The sequence below is a fragment of the Electrona antarctica genome (assembly GCF_951216825.1).
Source record: "Electrona antarctica genome assembly, chromosome: 2".
NCBI classification, from domain to species: Eukaryota; Metazoa; Chordata; class Actinopteri; order Myctophiformes; family Myctophidae; genus Electrona; species Electrona antarctica.
Window position 1 is genome coordinate 40,093,787 of NC_136807.1, and position 14,039 is coordinate 40,107,825.

Below are 14,039 nucleotides of genomic sequence, written 5' to 3' on the forward strand. Positions count from 1 at the left end.
CGCGCCACTCGGTGGCGCGCTATGAGCTTGTAGATCTGCTATTTTTCAATAGCTACATTATAACAATGTTTAAAACACCAAAAGGGGTTCCCGCCCAAAATGGGTTAACTGTCCTTTTGCGCAGATCACGCAAACCTCAGCAAAAAGAAAAGGACAATATCGATGGCCTCCAACTGTAATAGTCTGTCTGTCCTAGCCATCTGTGGGTCTGCATGGTGTATGAACCACATGGTGTATGAACTATTAATAAATATAGGCACAAGTATAATGTACAATCTGTCACCACCAGTAATATGAAGATGCATCTATCATCCATGAGTGTAAATATATGTACAGATGGTCGACGGTGGATATGATAAATGTTCAGTACAGCTATCTATAGCTATGCTGTCCTGGCTTCCATCAAAATGCTATGGTGTTTCAGTGCAGTCCAAAAATAGGTTTGGTGGGTACTGGTGGACAACAAAGACAAAATAGACTGAAAATAAGAGAGTAAGCTCACTGCGTCCTCAGATCCTCCTATGTAACTTGAATTAATGTGCAATGTTTTGACTTGTCCAAGGTGTTTACGCCAAACAGCACTGTCTAAGGCTTGATTTATATTGGTTATGTGCCGGTTTCGTGCACCAAAAATAGCAGAGTGTAAATTGGGTGTAATTAGGTGTAATGGTGCTTGCATGCACACCATCTTATCTGGTCATTACATGTCTGTGTTAGCTCTATGTGGAAAAAAAGTTAAATTGTGATTATCTATCTTGTCAGACTGTGCGAGTTGAATTTAGTCTACTTGTCACATTGTGTGACGAAACTACTACCTATGTCAGCCTATATGCCGTCCCGTCCTTGAGAAAACTAAACTAAACTAAATCAAAGGAGGAAGATTTTGACCAAGTCTTGACGTGGCTTGACGAGGAAGCTGAAATCTCCTGCAATCTTTCACTGAACAGTCTGCACATAAACCAGCAGATTTTAAATTATGTCTCATGATTTAACACATGAAACCTGTCAAACTGCCACACTAAAGTCAAAGTCAAAGTCATACGATTTGTCACACACGTTACCGCAGTGAAATTTGTTCTCCGCATTTGACCCATCTCTTGGAGCGGTGAGCCGCAGCCAAGGAGCGGTGAGCTGCAGCGTGCGCCGCGCTCGGGAATGTTTGTCGTCACACTAAGAAGGTAACAGTGTCAACACAAACAATGACCGTACTTTTATTTTTACCTGTTGGTAGCCGTTTGTCGTCACCAGCCACACTGCATGAACTTGAACCCGGCCCAACATTCTTGACATGGCCAGAACTCTGTCGTAGCCTCCGATGGAACTGGACTGACTGCCATTCTTCTCTCTACGTCGTCCTCAGACGAGCCCTCCATCGGCGTCTCCAGTCATCTCGGTTCTCCATACATCTGGCCAGCTCATTTTTGCTTTCTGCACCAGCATCTTTCTTTAGTACGTCCACATAGGTAGGTGTGGGACGTCCTCGCGATCGATGCCCGTGTGTTCGTTCCCACAGTACAAGCTTTTTGGCCGGGAGTTCTTGGTGTCGGTGGCAGTGGCCAGCTAGTCCTCCTTACTGCAATCTTCTCTGATACACTTGACCCTGTTACACTGAACGACCCAAGAAGATGCTCACGACAAACGGTTATGCTACAAAGTGGATATTTTTCCTGGAACAACACTAAGGTCACCTTTACCCACCTCAGCCGCCTGACCATGGAATGGCCTCATTTAAATCTTGGTTTTAGTTCTCACAGTAAACCAAACCTGGGTTAATTTTTATTCCTGTGGCGCTTTAGACTCAAATTAAACATTTGGTTTAGGATTGCTTTTAAACTTGCAGCTGTTGGCATTTAAATGTCCAAAATGGCAGCATATACTGTATATTAGATGGACTGAACTGAAGAAAGAAAGAGTTCATCAAAGGAAAAATAACGGGCTGTTTCAACCCTGTTGTTTTATGATAAAGAATGATCAAAGCAGTACCGATTCAAAGACTCTGTGATTACATTTCATGTTTTTTTTGTTTTTTTATATATATAAATCAGGTCACAATTATACTAAACTCTAGACGTTTTAAATACTTCTGACTGCACAAGCTACTTTTATCAGGTCTATGCCAGGTTTCTCTCAAAAGAGGAGAGACAGTAGCGCCAATGGTTAGGCTCAAGTGGCTTTGTTGCTGTTTATTTACATTCGCCAATCCATCGTGGTGGACAGTTGAAATTAATCACAGGTCAAGGTTTTAAATCTCAGGCCATGGTTTTCATCTCTTATTTGTTAAACGGTACAACGAACTCGAATTGAAATGATACCTAGCTCAACAAACGAGAGCTTGTACATCTGCTATTTTCTAAAACGTCTTGAAAGTGTACGAAAAGGTTTTAGAACTGCTAAATTAGAAGGCATTTGTAGAATCGGCCTCAGGTGTTATTTAAGGTGGCCTTACACTAGCCGATAATCGGGCATTTTTTGACGCTCAGGGGGTGCCCGTTTGATATTTGCTCTGCCCTGCTCCGATTATCCTGTAGTGTGTGGTGCTATCAGATTTCAGATTGAAAGAAATCGGCTAGTGTAAGGCCACCTTAAGGCTTTAATGATCTGTGTCGGTGCAACCCACCCTCAGAGTTTCAAATAACATTCAGGTGTGTTTTCTGTGCTTGCAGCCTACCATGGTCCAACCGTGTCCCTCTGCCTCCCAGACCGTCTCTCCATCACACGTCCAACTGGCCTTCAGTGATCAGCCTCACTGTCAGACTGTGTCAAATGGTCTGTGTACACCTGCTACGCACAGTGCACAGGTAGGCTGAACACATGTTTCTTAGTGCGTGCGTGCGTGCGTGCGTGCGTGCGTGCGTGCGTGCGTGCGTGCGTGCGTGCGTGCGTGCGTGCGTGCGTGCGTGCGTGCGCACGCACTGACACACACACATGTATGTGTCAGTGTGTATTCATGTATGTAAAAATGCCCCCATTTCACTCACAACATTCTGCCTCTATGTGGTGCTAGCCAGAGCAGCGAAGGAGTGGAGTTACGATGTACTCTGTGGTTGATTTGCTTGCAGACATTATCACCTCAGCCTCAGGAGAGCGGATAGAAAAGCAAGACAGATGAAACTAACCACTGGGGAGAATAATGGGCCATTGTAGGAAGTCTAACATGTAATTTGAACATGCTCAGTCATGTTAATGAAAAGATGAAAGGCTTCAGTAAATGGTAACCATTTGTCTAGTTAATAGATGCACATGGCAGAGAAGAGGGTCAAAAAGCAGAGCATTTCCACCCCCTACTGGATAAGAATTGTAATTATCACAGCTATTTATGTGTTCTGGAGGAAAGCCTGTTTTTTGCTGTCGAAAGTAACTAACTTCTATCCTGTTTGATGAATGATTGGTCTAGAAGCGCATCCTGTAGCGCATACAGTAAATCATAACATTTCCACACAATTCTCTTCCTTTTTTGTCCTCGCTTTGAAGTTTCCGTCGTCCACTGCTCGGCCAACAATGGTTTGTATCCTGTTGGGGTTTTGGTACGACCATTAACTACATCTCGCTCTGTCATCGCGAGACACTTGTTCTGCGAGGAACCATTCTGACAGGATCGAGCAGTTGTTGATTGTTTGGTCCCACCGTGTTTATCCAAGCAGGATACACACAACAAACAGGAAAGAGGCTGAGCCAGACTAGGCAAAGAAAATAATGAAAAGAGAGAGCACAAGATGCCTGTCATAATTATGTGGAAAACATAGTTTCTCTTACTCTAACACGGGGGTTCTCAACCTGTGGATCGGGACCCCCAGGGAGTTGATTTTTAATTTTTGTATTTTATTGTATGTATTTTGACAGTGACAATTTAAGGACCTTTAAGACCTTTATAATATCTCAAAAAGAAAAACACCATTACTGCATTAAAAGTAATAAACTATACATATAAGAACTGGTCACACATTGGCCAAATTGTTAAATTACATAAGAAAGAAGCAAAGAATTGTGAAAATAGCTGATCTACAAGCTGTAGATCAGCTATTTGCAAGTGTTTTATCTGTGGAATCAAGTCAACCAAATGTAGAATGTAGTCTATGAACAGCCTTTTAGGCAGAACACTGTGAGTGATTCTGTGTTGTTGTAGTTCTGTAGTTCTGTGTGACGTTGCAATTATGTGATCCATTTCAAGTTGTACGAGTCTCAGCCTTCCGTGTGAACATAGCAGCCTTAAAATCTACTAAATCTACTGAAGAATGTTGGAAAAACTAAAAAGAACCTGGCCTAATTATTCGGAACGTTTGGCACAGACACGAAAGGAAAAGCAATTTTTTAGGGTTAGAATCAAACTGGCTTGAAATAGTAATAGGGCGACAGAAAAGAACATATTGGTGCCATGTTATATTCGCTGTCACGATGTGGTTGAAGGCTGGCCTGGCCAGGCAATCATGTCAGTGTAAGACTACAACTGACTACACAACATAAATAGAAATTGTCTGTAAAAAAGAAATACTAATTATTTTCTTTTTTAGATTAGTTGTCACCGTATGCACCCTACCAACGACAGTTTTCCTGTCATATTACGCCAGATCGTCTGGATGGGTTAATCGTAGGTAAATGTGCCTTTTTGTCACTTGCTTTCGCTGGGTTTTGAATGATGTTCCCTGTCTCCCCAGCAGAGAGCAGGAGAGGGCTGCCATGGCAGGGGTCTGTCTGGAGAGGCCGGTGGGAGCCACTCTACAGTGTCTATGCCCGGACCCTCAGGGCGAGGGGCCGGGAGCCACTCTACAGTGTCTATCCCCGGCCCCTTGTTGGGGCGACGCTCCAGCAACCTGGCCCAGCTGGCTGAGGATGACCTATGAACTCTGACCCTGAATGTGACCGCCGGGCCGATAAGCACAGCCGTGTTGTTGGACACAAGGAGGAGGACTCGTTTACTTTCTGACTTTGTTGTCTCATGTGGTCAAGCTGGACTCATAACCAGGTTTGATTACGTTTTCCGGGGGAACAATGGAAGGAATATTATGTGAAGGAACAATGGGCTGCAACCAAGTGACTTGACTTGACTTTTGTTTTTAGAGAGAGAGAGAGCTTTTCGATGTGAGGTGGAAAACCTCAGCCACGGCTAATGAGTAGCACCCAGCTGAAGGATGCTGGGTTGATAGTACAGAGTACTGTAAATGAGTAGCACCCAGCTGAAGGATGCTGGGTTGATAGTACAGAGTACTGTAAATGCTGGGTTGAACTTGAGAGTACATTAAGCACTCTCTGCAGACAGTGTGAGTGTTACGATGATTACCGCTTTTTCCTTTGTGTGTGTGTTTTTTTAAATCTCTCCTGTATTTTAAAGCGCACAGGGGATTAATACAAAAAAGTCCATTCCTTATTGGGGCGGCCACTGGAGTTACATGTGCATGAATGTGTACATTTGCGCAACAATGTGAGTATGCGTGTGAGTGCACAGAATGCAAACGTTCACAGGATTGACAAGGTCAACAGCATCATTTCAATAATTTGACCTGGACGGACGCGCAATTTCAGCTATTCTCTGATGTTTTCACTTGTCATTCCTCCACTGACATCATCGACATCCACATTATTGTTTTGGACGTTAATGCAGACAAAAGCAGCAAAAGGGAGAACACTTGAATTAAGCCTTGAGGATTGGACTCACTCAGATTTCAACTGAACGTGGAGCAGGACTTTCTTTTCCTGCCTACAGAGTACAGAGTAAAGGACCTCTATGCGCTCTCTTATTCTGTTTGAATGAGATTGGTGCTCGTTTGATCCCAACACAGAAGGAGAGAGGGAGACCCCTGGAGGCCCTCTATGGACATGACGTGAGTTCAGAATGACTCTTTGCTCTTCAGGTAACTTTGGTGAAGTTGTTAATTGTTGGACAGGTTTTGGAGGTCTGTTACTGCAATGGAAATAGCGAGACATAGGAGGACTGCTGGCCTGACCCAAGCTGTAACATTTCCAGGTTGACCAACAATATGCTGAAGGCTAATTACTTTGTCACCTGACAAAAAATACATATTTCCAACAGTTCCGTTTGAGGAAGTTTATATATTTTCAACACAAAAAAGGTGTTGAACATATTTACTTTTTGTTTTGTTTTTTGGACGAAAAGGATGGCGTGATGAAGTATAAATTAGACTTTGTGTTTTTTTCTCCTGGCCAAAACAGGTTACTTGTGGTTTTGGGGACACTTGAGAAAAGCCCCCTCAATGAAATCCATTGGTTTGAACTAATACAAAATGCTAGTTTTATTAGTAATCTCCAGTGTTGTCATGTCAAAGCTGTCCATAGTGTCAGTAATATTCCCATACCACATACTGTACAGTTCTTACCATAATGCCAAGCTCCCCATTTTCACTTTCTAGATGAAGAATGAGAGAAGAAAGTCAATGAATTGGACTCGCACTGCACAGCTGTTGAATATGAAGGATATGCTTTTACTTGTGCAAATAAAGAATGCATGCTCTCTTCTTTTCTCAGGCTATTGTGCCAAAAAGATAACCAACGCTTGCTTCCCAAAAGTTTCATACTATTGCTCCATAGTGCAGATTGCCACACAACATACAATCAATGATGCAACAATCTTAAATACGTATCTGTGTGGGCCCGTAATTGCCTTACTGGTTTAGGCATAGTGTCAAATACAAAATATTTCAAAATGCAGGAGAGGAGTTTGTTGTTCTTCTTTGTGGCCAGTAGAGGTCCCCACAATGCTTTCATGTCCTGTAGATTAACAGGATCACACACAGCTGCACCAAAGATCAATAGAACTCATATTTCAGTGGCCTCCTTTAATCACTTAAACCCTATATACTTTGTTGACCGGTGTCCCCCAGGGGTCTGTACCAGGTCCCCCCCTCTATACTTCCAAATCTCCTCGCCTATTTTTGGCAAAGGTTCGCCTATAATAAACCTAGAACAGGGATGCTAAACTAAATCTGCTTTTAAATACCTCAAATAAATAAATAAGAAAAGAAAAAGAAAAAGTAATCAACAAACTATACTATAAAGACTGGTCAAACATTGGCCAAATTATCAAATAATTGTGAAAAATAATTGTGAAATTGTGAAAATAGCAGATCTACAAGTGCTTGTCAGGGTGGGTTCAAATATGATTATTGGGGGGGGGGGGGGGGGGGGGGGGGTGGCCTGAAATGTTTGAGAGGCACCAGAATAAGAGACTAGATGAGCCTACATGATGTCTGGAAGAGCTAACCATACATACTGAAGACTGGTGTGTTTTCATAGGAATGATTCATCAGGTCCTTTTTTTGCATGTTACACAAAGGAATACCACTGTAGACAACCACGACAAATGTCTAGACATAAGACTGACAAAGGGGTTTGTTGATGCCATGTTTGACCGAGTACAATCTGTTGTATCATATCAAATAAAAAGTGTCTTTTTGAAAGTAAACATGCAGTGAGATATGCGTTCATTTCAAACAGACTTTCAGTTTGTACTGTGGTATGATATACAGGTTTTTGTAAGAAACATAAATCCAAAATCTCATGTTCCCTGTCTGTGGCATTTTTACAACTTTCGCAACATGGATTTACGACATTTTAAGGCATTATTTTTTAGATAAATGAATATAAGACTTTTACGGTTCTAATGATAACCTGGTACACAGTAAAATATCTTGACATTTGTAACGTTGAGACAATCGTAACCAAATGATGAAGAACTTCTGCTTCCAGCAGAGTCCCTGCTGCAGCTAAGCGGTTGTCTGCCAAGCACCAACATTTCATTACATGTACTGTATCTGTATGCGAGTTACAAATAAACCTTATTGATTATGTCCATTTGGTTACATTTATACATAGGCCTACTCAAGATTGTATAAATGGCGGCAAGGATTCTACACTGTATAAGAGTTCATCGATGTTTACCTATGTATATTGTTTATCCCACGTACAGAAAACATAAGCTTGGTTGAGGCATTTTGCCTGCCTTGCTCTCGGTGCATCAGAGTTCAAACGGCTTTGAAGACAAAAGAGAAGAAACCCCTGGATGAGCTGACATCTGGTTGGCCAGCCTCTGAATAAAGCCCCTTTCTGGGCAGTAAAAGCGAAGCTGATCGTAACATGACTGTGATATATGGAGGCTGGGGGAGAGGGGGCAAGGGTATTAACTTTCACAAGGGTGCAAAATCAAAGGGAGTTCCTGTCACCACGGAGGGGGTCTGAACAACAGGGGTCCCATTCAGAAGGAATTCCTCTCCAGTGCCCTCTGTTGCATCTGTTGACTCAATCTCCTCCATTGAGAGAAAGAAAACACTCATTAAATGCCCACATGGCTGTGAACTTGATTGCAGAAGGTGAGACCAGTGACCCCCCATCCATGAGGCTCAGTATTTACATTGAGGTGTGAAGATCTTTTAAAGCCCTCGCTGCCTGGGGTCATTGTTACGAGTTACTTCCTTCACACCGACAAACACAGTGAACAATTGTATTCGGAATGATTGTCATTTAAATAAACTGTTAGTATATTTTGGGGTGTTAAGCCATTTCTTCCTTCACACCTACAACACAATAAGCAACATTTGTATTCTGAATAATTGTCATTTAAATAAACGGATAAATGTTTTGAGGCGTTAAGCCATTTCTTCCTTCACATAAGACAACACAATGAGTAACATTTGCATTCTGAATAATTATTTAAATAGGTGACAAGTAAGACGGTTAATTCAGTTTATTTGAACTGTCAACCTTAAGCTAAGGTCTACATGGCACCTATTTAAGCTGTAAGAAAATAGTGGAACAGCTGGATCCATTTTAAGCAAGGATGAGGTTTATTATAATTTACAGACAGGAATTCAATAAAGTAGTTCGTGAAATATACATCATTTACAAAAAACGTACAACTGTAAAATATTCTTTTTTAGAGTAGCGTACAGATAAATATGCTGATAGCGAACCGATGGAATTAATCTTCACTTTGAAAAGGGCACATTGTTTCAAAAAAATATGTATTAAAATTCTGTTCTAATTATCACCTGCACAGGGCATTATGCCAAATTACCTTTTCTTTTAAAGAGAAAATCATTTTTTTTTATTGCAACCTTCAACAGTAGTAAGGCAAAAAAATAATTTGAACAGTAGAATGAACACAGTAAAACTATTTACTATTTTGCACAGTGTCTGCTACTTCCAGCACATAATAAAAAAATATTTACATCACAAAATATACATCACAAAGATTGATAAAAAAAAAAAAAAAAAAGCTTGACACTTTGATGGCAGTAAAAAATATATTCACTTTTTCAGTTTCAGTTTCAGTCGAGAGATTATTTTTGTGTAGAATTTAAAACGCCACATGAAATGCAGCAATCCCATTGCTTCCAGCTCACATGCCATGGAAAACTCAAATTCTACATGTCAAAATGGTCTCTACTCTCTACATATTTCAAACAATTTTGATTACAGTTTCAAGAGTTCAGAGTATGACCCTGACCGCAGCAGATGGAAGACCAGCTTTGTCAGCTTACCCCTGTGCAAACATGCGGCAGTGAATTTAAGATCTACAGTGTTTTCATTGTCGTTGTGTTGGTTCTGAAAGAGGAGAATTTTACTCTCTCTTTATGTTGGTAAGCAGCGAGTCCGAGGGTTGTGATGACTGTCCACACCGGCTCTTCCTGCTCTGGTGGGTTTTGACGTGCTTGGAAAGGTGGTCGCTCCTCATGAACCTCTTGCCACACTGCTGGCAGCCGAAGCGCTTCTCCCCGGTGTGCGTGCGAAGGTGTCGCTGCAGCTCGTCGGAGCGTGTGAAACTCTTGCCACAGAACAGCCAGTTGCAGATGAACGGCCTCTCCCCTGCGTGCCAGCGCAGGTGGGCCTTGAGGTGAGAGGTCTTCTTGTACACCTTGCCACACTCCGGTATGTGGCAGATGTGCAGTCTCTTCTTACCGAACTCCAGCCCTCCGCCGTTGGCCTGGCAGTTGGGGCACTTGCAGCGTCGGCAGCGGCGCGTGGAGCTCAGCAGGCCCTTGGAGGTGCCCTGGAGCAGGGCGGCTATCTGAGGCTGGTGGCCCAGCACCAGCTGCCTGCCAAGGGAGAAGGGGTGGTTGGAGGGGTTGCCGTTGGTCTGCGGCAGGCTCCACCACTGCTGTCCCTCGTCCACGTGTCCCCCGGGCAAATGATGCCTGGCCGAGGTGTTCTGGAGGAAGCTGGGGAAGTTCTGTCCCACAGAGCCGTGCTGAGGGTAGTAGGGGCCGTTGCCCTGCGTCTGGGACGAAATCACTTTGACGGGGGACAGTTCAAAGGAGTAGGGCGAGGGCGGCTCCGCCGGTGGGGTCAGGGGCAGCTCGTGGTGGTGGTGGTGATGGTGATGATGATGGAGTCCCAGGCCAGACTGCATGTGCCCAGGGAACTGGACCTTGGGCACGGGGAACGCCATCTGGTGGGTGTTGAGGGTGGAGCTGGGTGCCATGTCATTACTCCAGAGCTGAAACATTCCAGACGAGTTCACGGCAGTGGCATCGTAGGGGAACTGGGAGCCCTCGGAGCCCATGGCGCCTCCCACCTGCCAGGCCTGACTGCAGGTTGTGGCCAAGAAAGACAGGGCGTTGGGCGCTCCCTCTGGAGAGGAGCTGGGGGTTCGGTCCTGTGAGGGGGAAACATACAAAACCATATTAGTTAATAACTTGAAATGTTAGTTTAAATTTGAATCAGTTTAATGTATTTGACACAGACACACACACACACACACACACACTAAACTAGCTAAACTATTTATCCTCAGAAAAAAAATCCACTGTCTTCATTTAAATTACCTCAACTTGAAATAAATACAGGCTTACACATATTATACTGTGATGTGCCTAGTGCCTACTGCTGAAAATGTACATCCAAAATATATTTTGTTGGCCATTATAAACAGTTAAATGCTTACAGCTTCCAAGTCAAAAGGTGAACTAAGAACATGTTCGGTTATACATTCTGCCTCCAAAGGTGAACTAAGAACATGTTCGGTTATAAATTCTGCCATCATCAACGTGTTACAAAAACTATCCAAACGCCTTTTTATGAGGGAAGGGCCAAATTGATTAATACCAGGTGTCAATAATCAGGTGCAGTAAACTCAACGATCATAGGCCTGCGTCACTACCGCATAGGCTACCACCTATTCCACAACTATAAATCGAGCAATATAGGCTATAAGCAATATTTAAGAACAACATATAACAATAGGACTACAAGCTAATGATTCGTGTGGATTTTGTCAAAAATTACCAGACAACCCCGGTAAACTTTGAGCGACTTCAGAGAATGCTGCGCTTTTGTAAGAATGCCAAAGGTAGTGAGTGCGTTATTTTAGTGTTGTGTATTGTTGTGATCATGGCGCTGTTATTATGCTACAAACCTGCAAGAAGCTGTGCAAAAAGTTGTCCGTCCTTTGTATCGCCAGCGCAGCCATCTGTCCGACCGTCTGGCACTTCTTCCTTATTTACGCACCTGCGATACAAACAGCGCCGAGAGGCAACGGCCACGCTCCGGTCAGCAAGAGAGAGAGAGCACACTGGACTGGAGCCTGGAGGGCAGGAGATCATTCAAGATGACCCCGACACTTGGGAAGTCAGTACTACGAGTAAAGGTAATCCTGTGTTCATTCAGTTGTTGTCCCTAGTCGGTGGATCCTCTTGGTAAAAAAAATAATAATGCAGGAGGAGTGCACTGCTGGCATCCCAATTAATTTGGTTTCCTTTCACGATAAGTAGCACTCAATCAACCGAACGTGTCTTTTGAAGTTTAGGGGGAGCGAAGAGGCGCACGCGGTAAATCCTTACGATCATTCTCAAAGGCTCTTTGGTTGCATCTTGTCTTTATAGAGTGTATGGATCCTCTCAACGGGGTCTCTTAATGCAGGAGAGCCAGTCAATAGAGGGGAGAAGATGGGGTGGGAGGGAGGAGGGGGAGACTGACGATGGAGAGAGAGGGGGGGGGGGGGGGTACATTGACTATTAGGTGAAGGGGTGGGCTACTCATAATTTCAACCAAATGCTGACCTCACAAACTGAAGCCCTCCTCCAATTGTTCTATGGTGTGATAAGGTCTTCTGGAACATCTAATTTAATTGGAGGGCATGATGATATTATTCAGTTTGCACTTTCCTGGAATTCTGCCATTGTGTTTACTATTTAGCAGCTCCATGCTACAACAACTATTATATTAGTAGTCATAGCTTTTCGTAAGGTTGGTTTCACTCTGCACCTCTCTTTCCATGGAGAGATTGATTTCCAGCTATAATGGTAGAATCCAGATAAAAACAAATAGATAACCTATCATAACTGTCATGAATCTAGTTATATCGAGACTTCTAAGGGACCACATGGTTGGTCTACCCTACTGTAATCACAACAATAAGCTATACCTAGAATTTGTTTAGCAATAGCCAATAGGTCATCTTTATATTAAAATTATTGTATCCTTTAAGGATGCTCCGATCAGGTTTTTTGGGACCGATACCGATAGGTCCGATACTGATACTGACCTTGTGAAATGTTGCAAATTTTAATATTTCCAAAATTCCAAAAATGCAAAATTATATTATACTCTATATCTGATTGACATTTATACCACTTAAATGGTGTAAAAGATCAGTTTCTCCAGATTAAGGTTAATATGCCGATCACAGATAGGGTAAATGCCGATTACCGACCAGAGTGAATATCGGTCGATATGGCCGATCACCGATCGCTGGCCTATTATCGGAGCATCTCCTTGTCAGTCATTGAAATGAACAATCAACATTTTCTTTTTTTTTTAACAATTAATTTTTATTTTTATTGATGCAACAATCAACATTTTCAAAATAATTTCCTCCCCAAATTCCTCACAATTTCAAAACATTTCAGAAATGGCTCAAATTGAAAACCTACAAGTTCACAGCGAATCACACCACACTGAACTTGCATATGTGCTTTTTTGCCATTTTTAATTAGGTGGTTATGTTAATGATTTATATGACATGCATGTCAGTGCATTCTTGATGAATATATCTCCTCTATGCATGTGCATAGAAACAGTACAGGTGTCTTTGTAGAGCGATGAATAAATCCACGGAATGACATCAGTTTTACACTTTTCTAAAATAGTCCCCTAGAGATGTCACATTCCAGCTTGGCTTTCTCCTTTAATCTTGTGTCACATCATATGCAAGACAGTTCCCTGGCCTGCTGGCAGGAGCAAGGCAGGCTCACACACTCAATGAATGTCACTGCAGTCCTTTGCATGAAGTGTTTTGACTGTTTTCCCTCACAAAGATAATTGATAAAACTCAATCAAAGCATGGTGGTTCTCACCAGTAGGTGACACATGTCAAATAGACCGCTCTGTGTGACATTTTCACAGAGCATGGGTTCAAGTGGAGGCCGGCCTCAGATCTGCTCCATTAGATGCAGAGTGGGGCTTAATCTCATTCTGTAACTCTGTTCTCCATTACAATGTTAAGAGTTTAAATCCAGGCTGGGAACCCATTTCACATGTAAATCCCCCACCCCTCTCCCTCCCCACACACTTTTCTACTGTTCCTATTTCTAAGGGTTTTCTTGGAAATCATAAATACTCACCCTAAGCCAAACTTAAAAATTAAATTTAAAAATGCTTAAAGGATGCACAGTAGTAAATCATTTCTCAACTACAGATGACATTTTTTGTTGTTCTTGTTAATGTTCTATGACTATATGGTCTGTTCATAGATATTTGGCCGCAGACCCCCATTTGAAAATCTTTGGTGCCAAGGGCCCCCCAGAAGATAATATTTGTGTTTAAAAAAAAAGAGGAAGAAGTTATTCAACATTTTTCAAACACGTTCAATGATTTTTCAAAAATAGCAGATGTACAAGCTCGGGCACTCTGTGATCTGCTGTTTTTGAGAACCACTGTTCTTAATCCTATTTTTTTTCTGAAAAACGTATATGTTGCTATATACTGTAGCTAAAATCTAAAATGACACAGATGCTTCCCCGGTTTTAATGCGGTGTTATGCCTGACGCTAAGCTCCGGGATCGATTCCTGAGCCATTCCTGTGAATCTTTGCT

The 14,039-nt window shown here is 42.5% G+C and overlaps 2 protein-coding genes across 5 annotated transcripts in view; one reads left to right on the forward strand and one right to left on the reverse strand.

Moving 5' to 3' along the window:
- Positions 1–7,075, forward strand: part of arhgef25a (Rho guanine nucleotide exchange factor (GEF) 25a) — a 105,615-nt gene extending 98,540 nt beyond the window's left edge. Inside the window, exons 16-17 of one of the 3 annotated variants that reach the window (XM_079493524.1) lie at positions 2,664–2,798; positions 4,653–7,075. In XM_079493524.1, the coding sequence (XP_079349650.1) occupies positions 2,664–2,798; positions 4,653–4,838 (321 nt within the window). In that variant the 3' untranslated portion in view covers positions 4,839–7,075. The remainder of the gene's footprint in view (positions 1–2,663; positions 2,799–4,652) is intronic. The other 2 variants (XM_079493525.1, XM_079493526.1) reach the window with 2 other exon arrangements.
- A 1,695-nt stretch (positions 7,076–8,770) lies between these two features.
- Positions 8,771–11,851, reverse strand: sp5l (Sp5 transcription factor-like). Of its 2 annotated transcripts, none has more exons than XM_079527701.1 (2): positions 11,363–11,851; positions 8,771–10,603 (listed from the first exon to the last, which is right to left on the reverse strand). In XM_079527701.1, exons 1-2 carry the CDS (start codon positions 11,414–11,416, stop codon positions 9,569–9,571), a joined length of 1,089 nt encoding a protein of 362 aa, XP_079383827.1. In that variant the 5' UTR covers positions 11,417–11,851; the 3' UTR covers positions 8,771–9,568. The 2 variants fall into 2 exon arrangements, with proteins under 2 accessions (XP_079383827.1, XP_079383826.1); XM_079527700.1 differs by lacking the exon at positions 11,363–11,851 and adding an exon at positions 10,892–11,001.
- Positions 11,852–14,039: the final 2,188 nt, after the last annotated feature.

What these genes read in the sequence shown, in the direction of transcription:
- sp5l (XM_079527700.1), bottom strand. Translation starts at nt 10,990, where the DNA reads ATGATGGCAGAATTTATAACCGAACATGTTCTTAGTTCACCTTTGGAG. An exon ending in CACCTTTTGACTTGGAAGCT is followed by an intron (nt 10,604 to 10,891) that starts GTAAGCATTTAA and finishes TCCCCCTCACAG; the next exon opens with GACCGAACCCCCAGCTCCTC.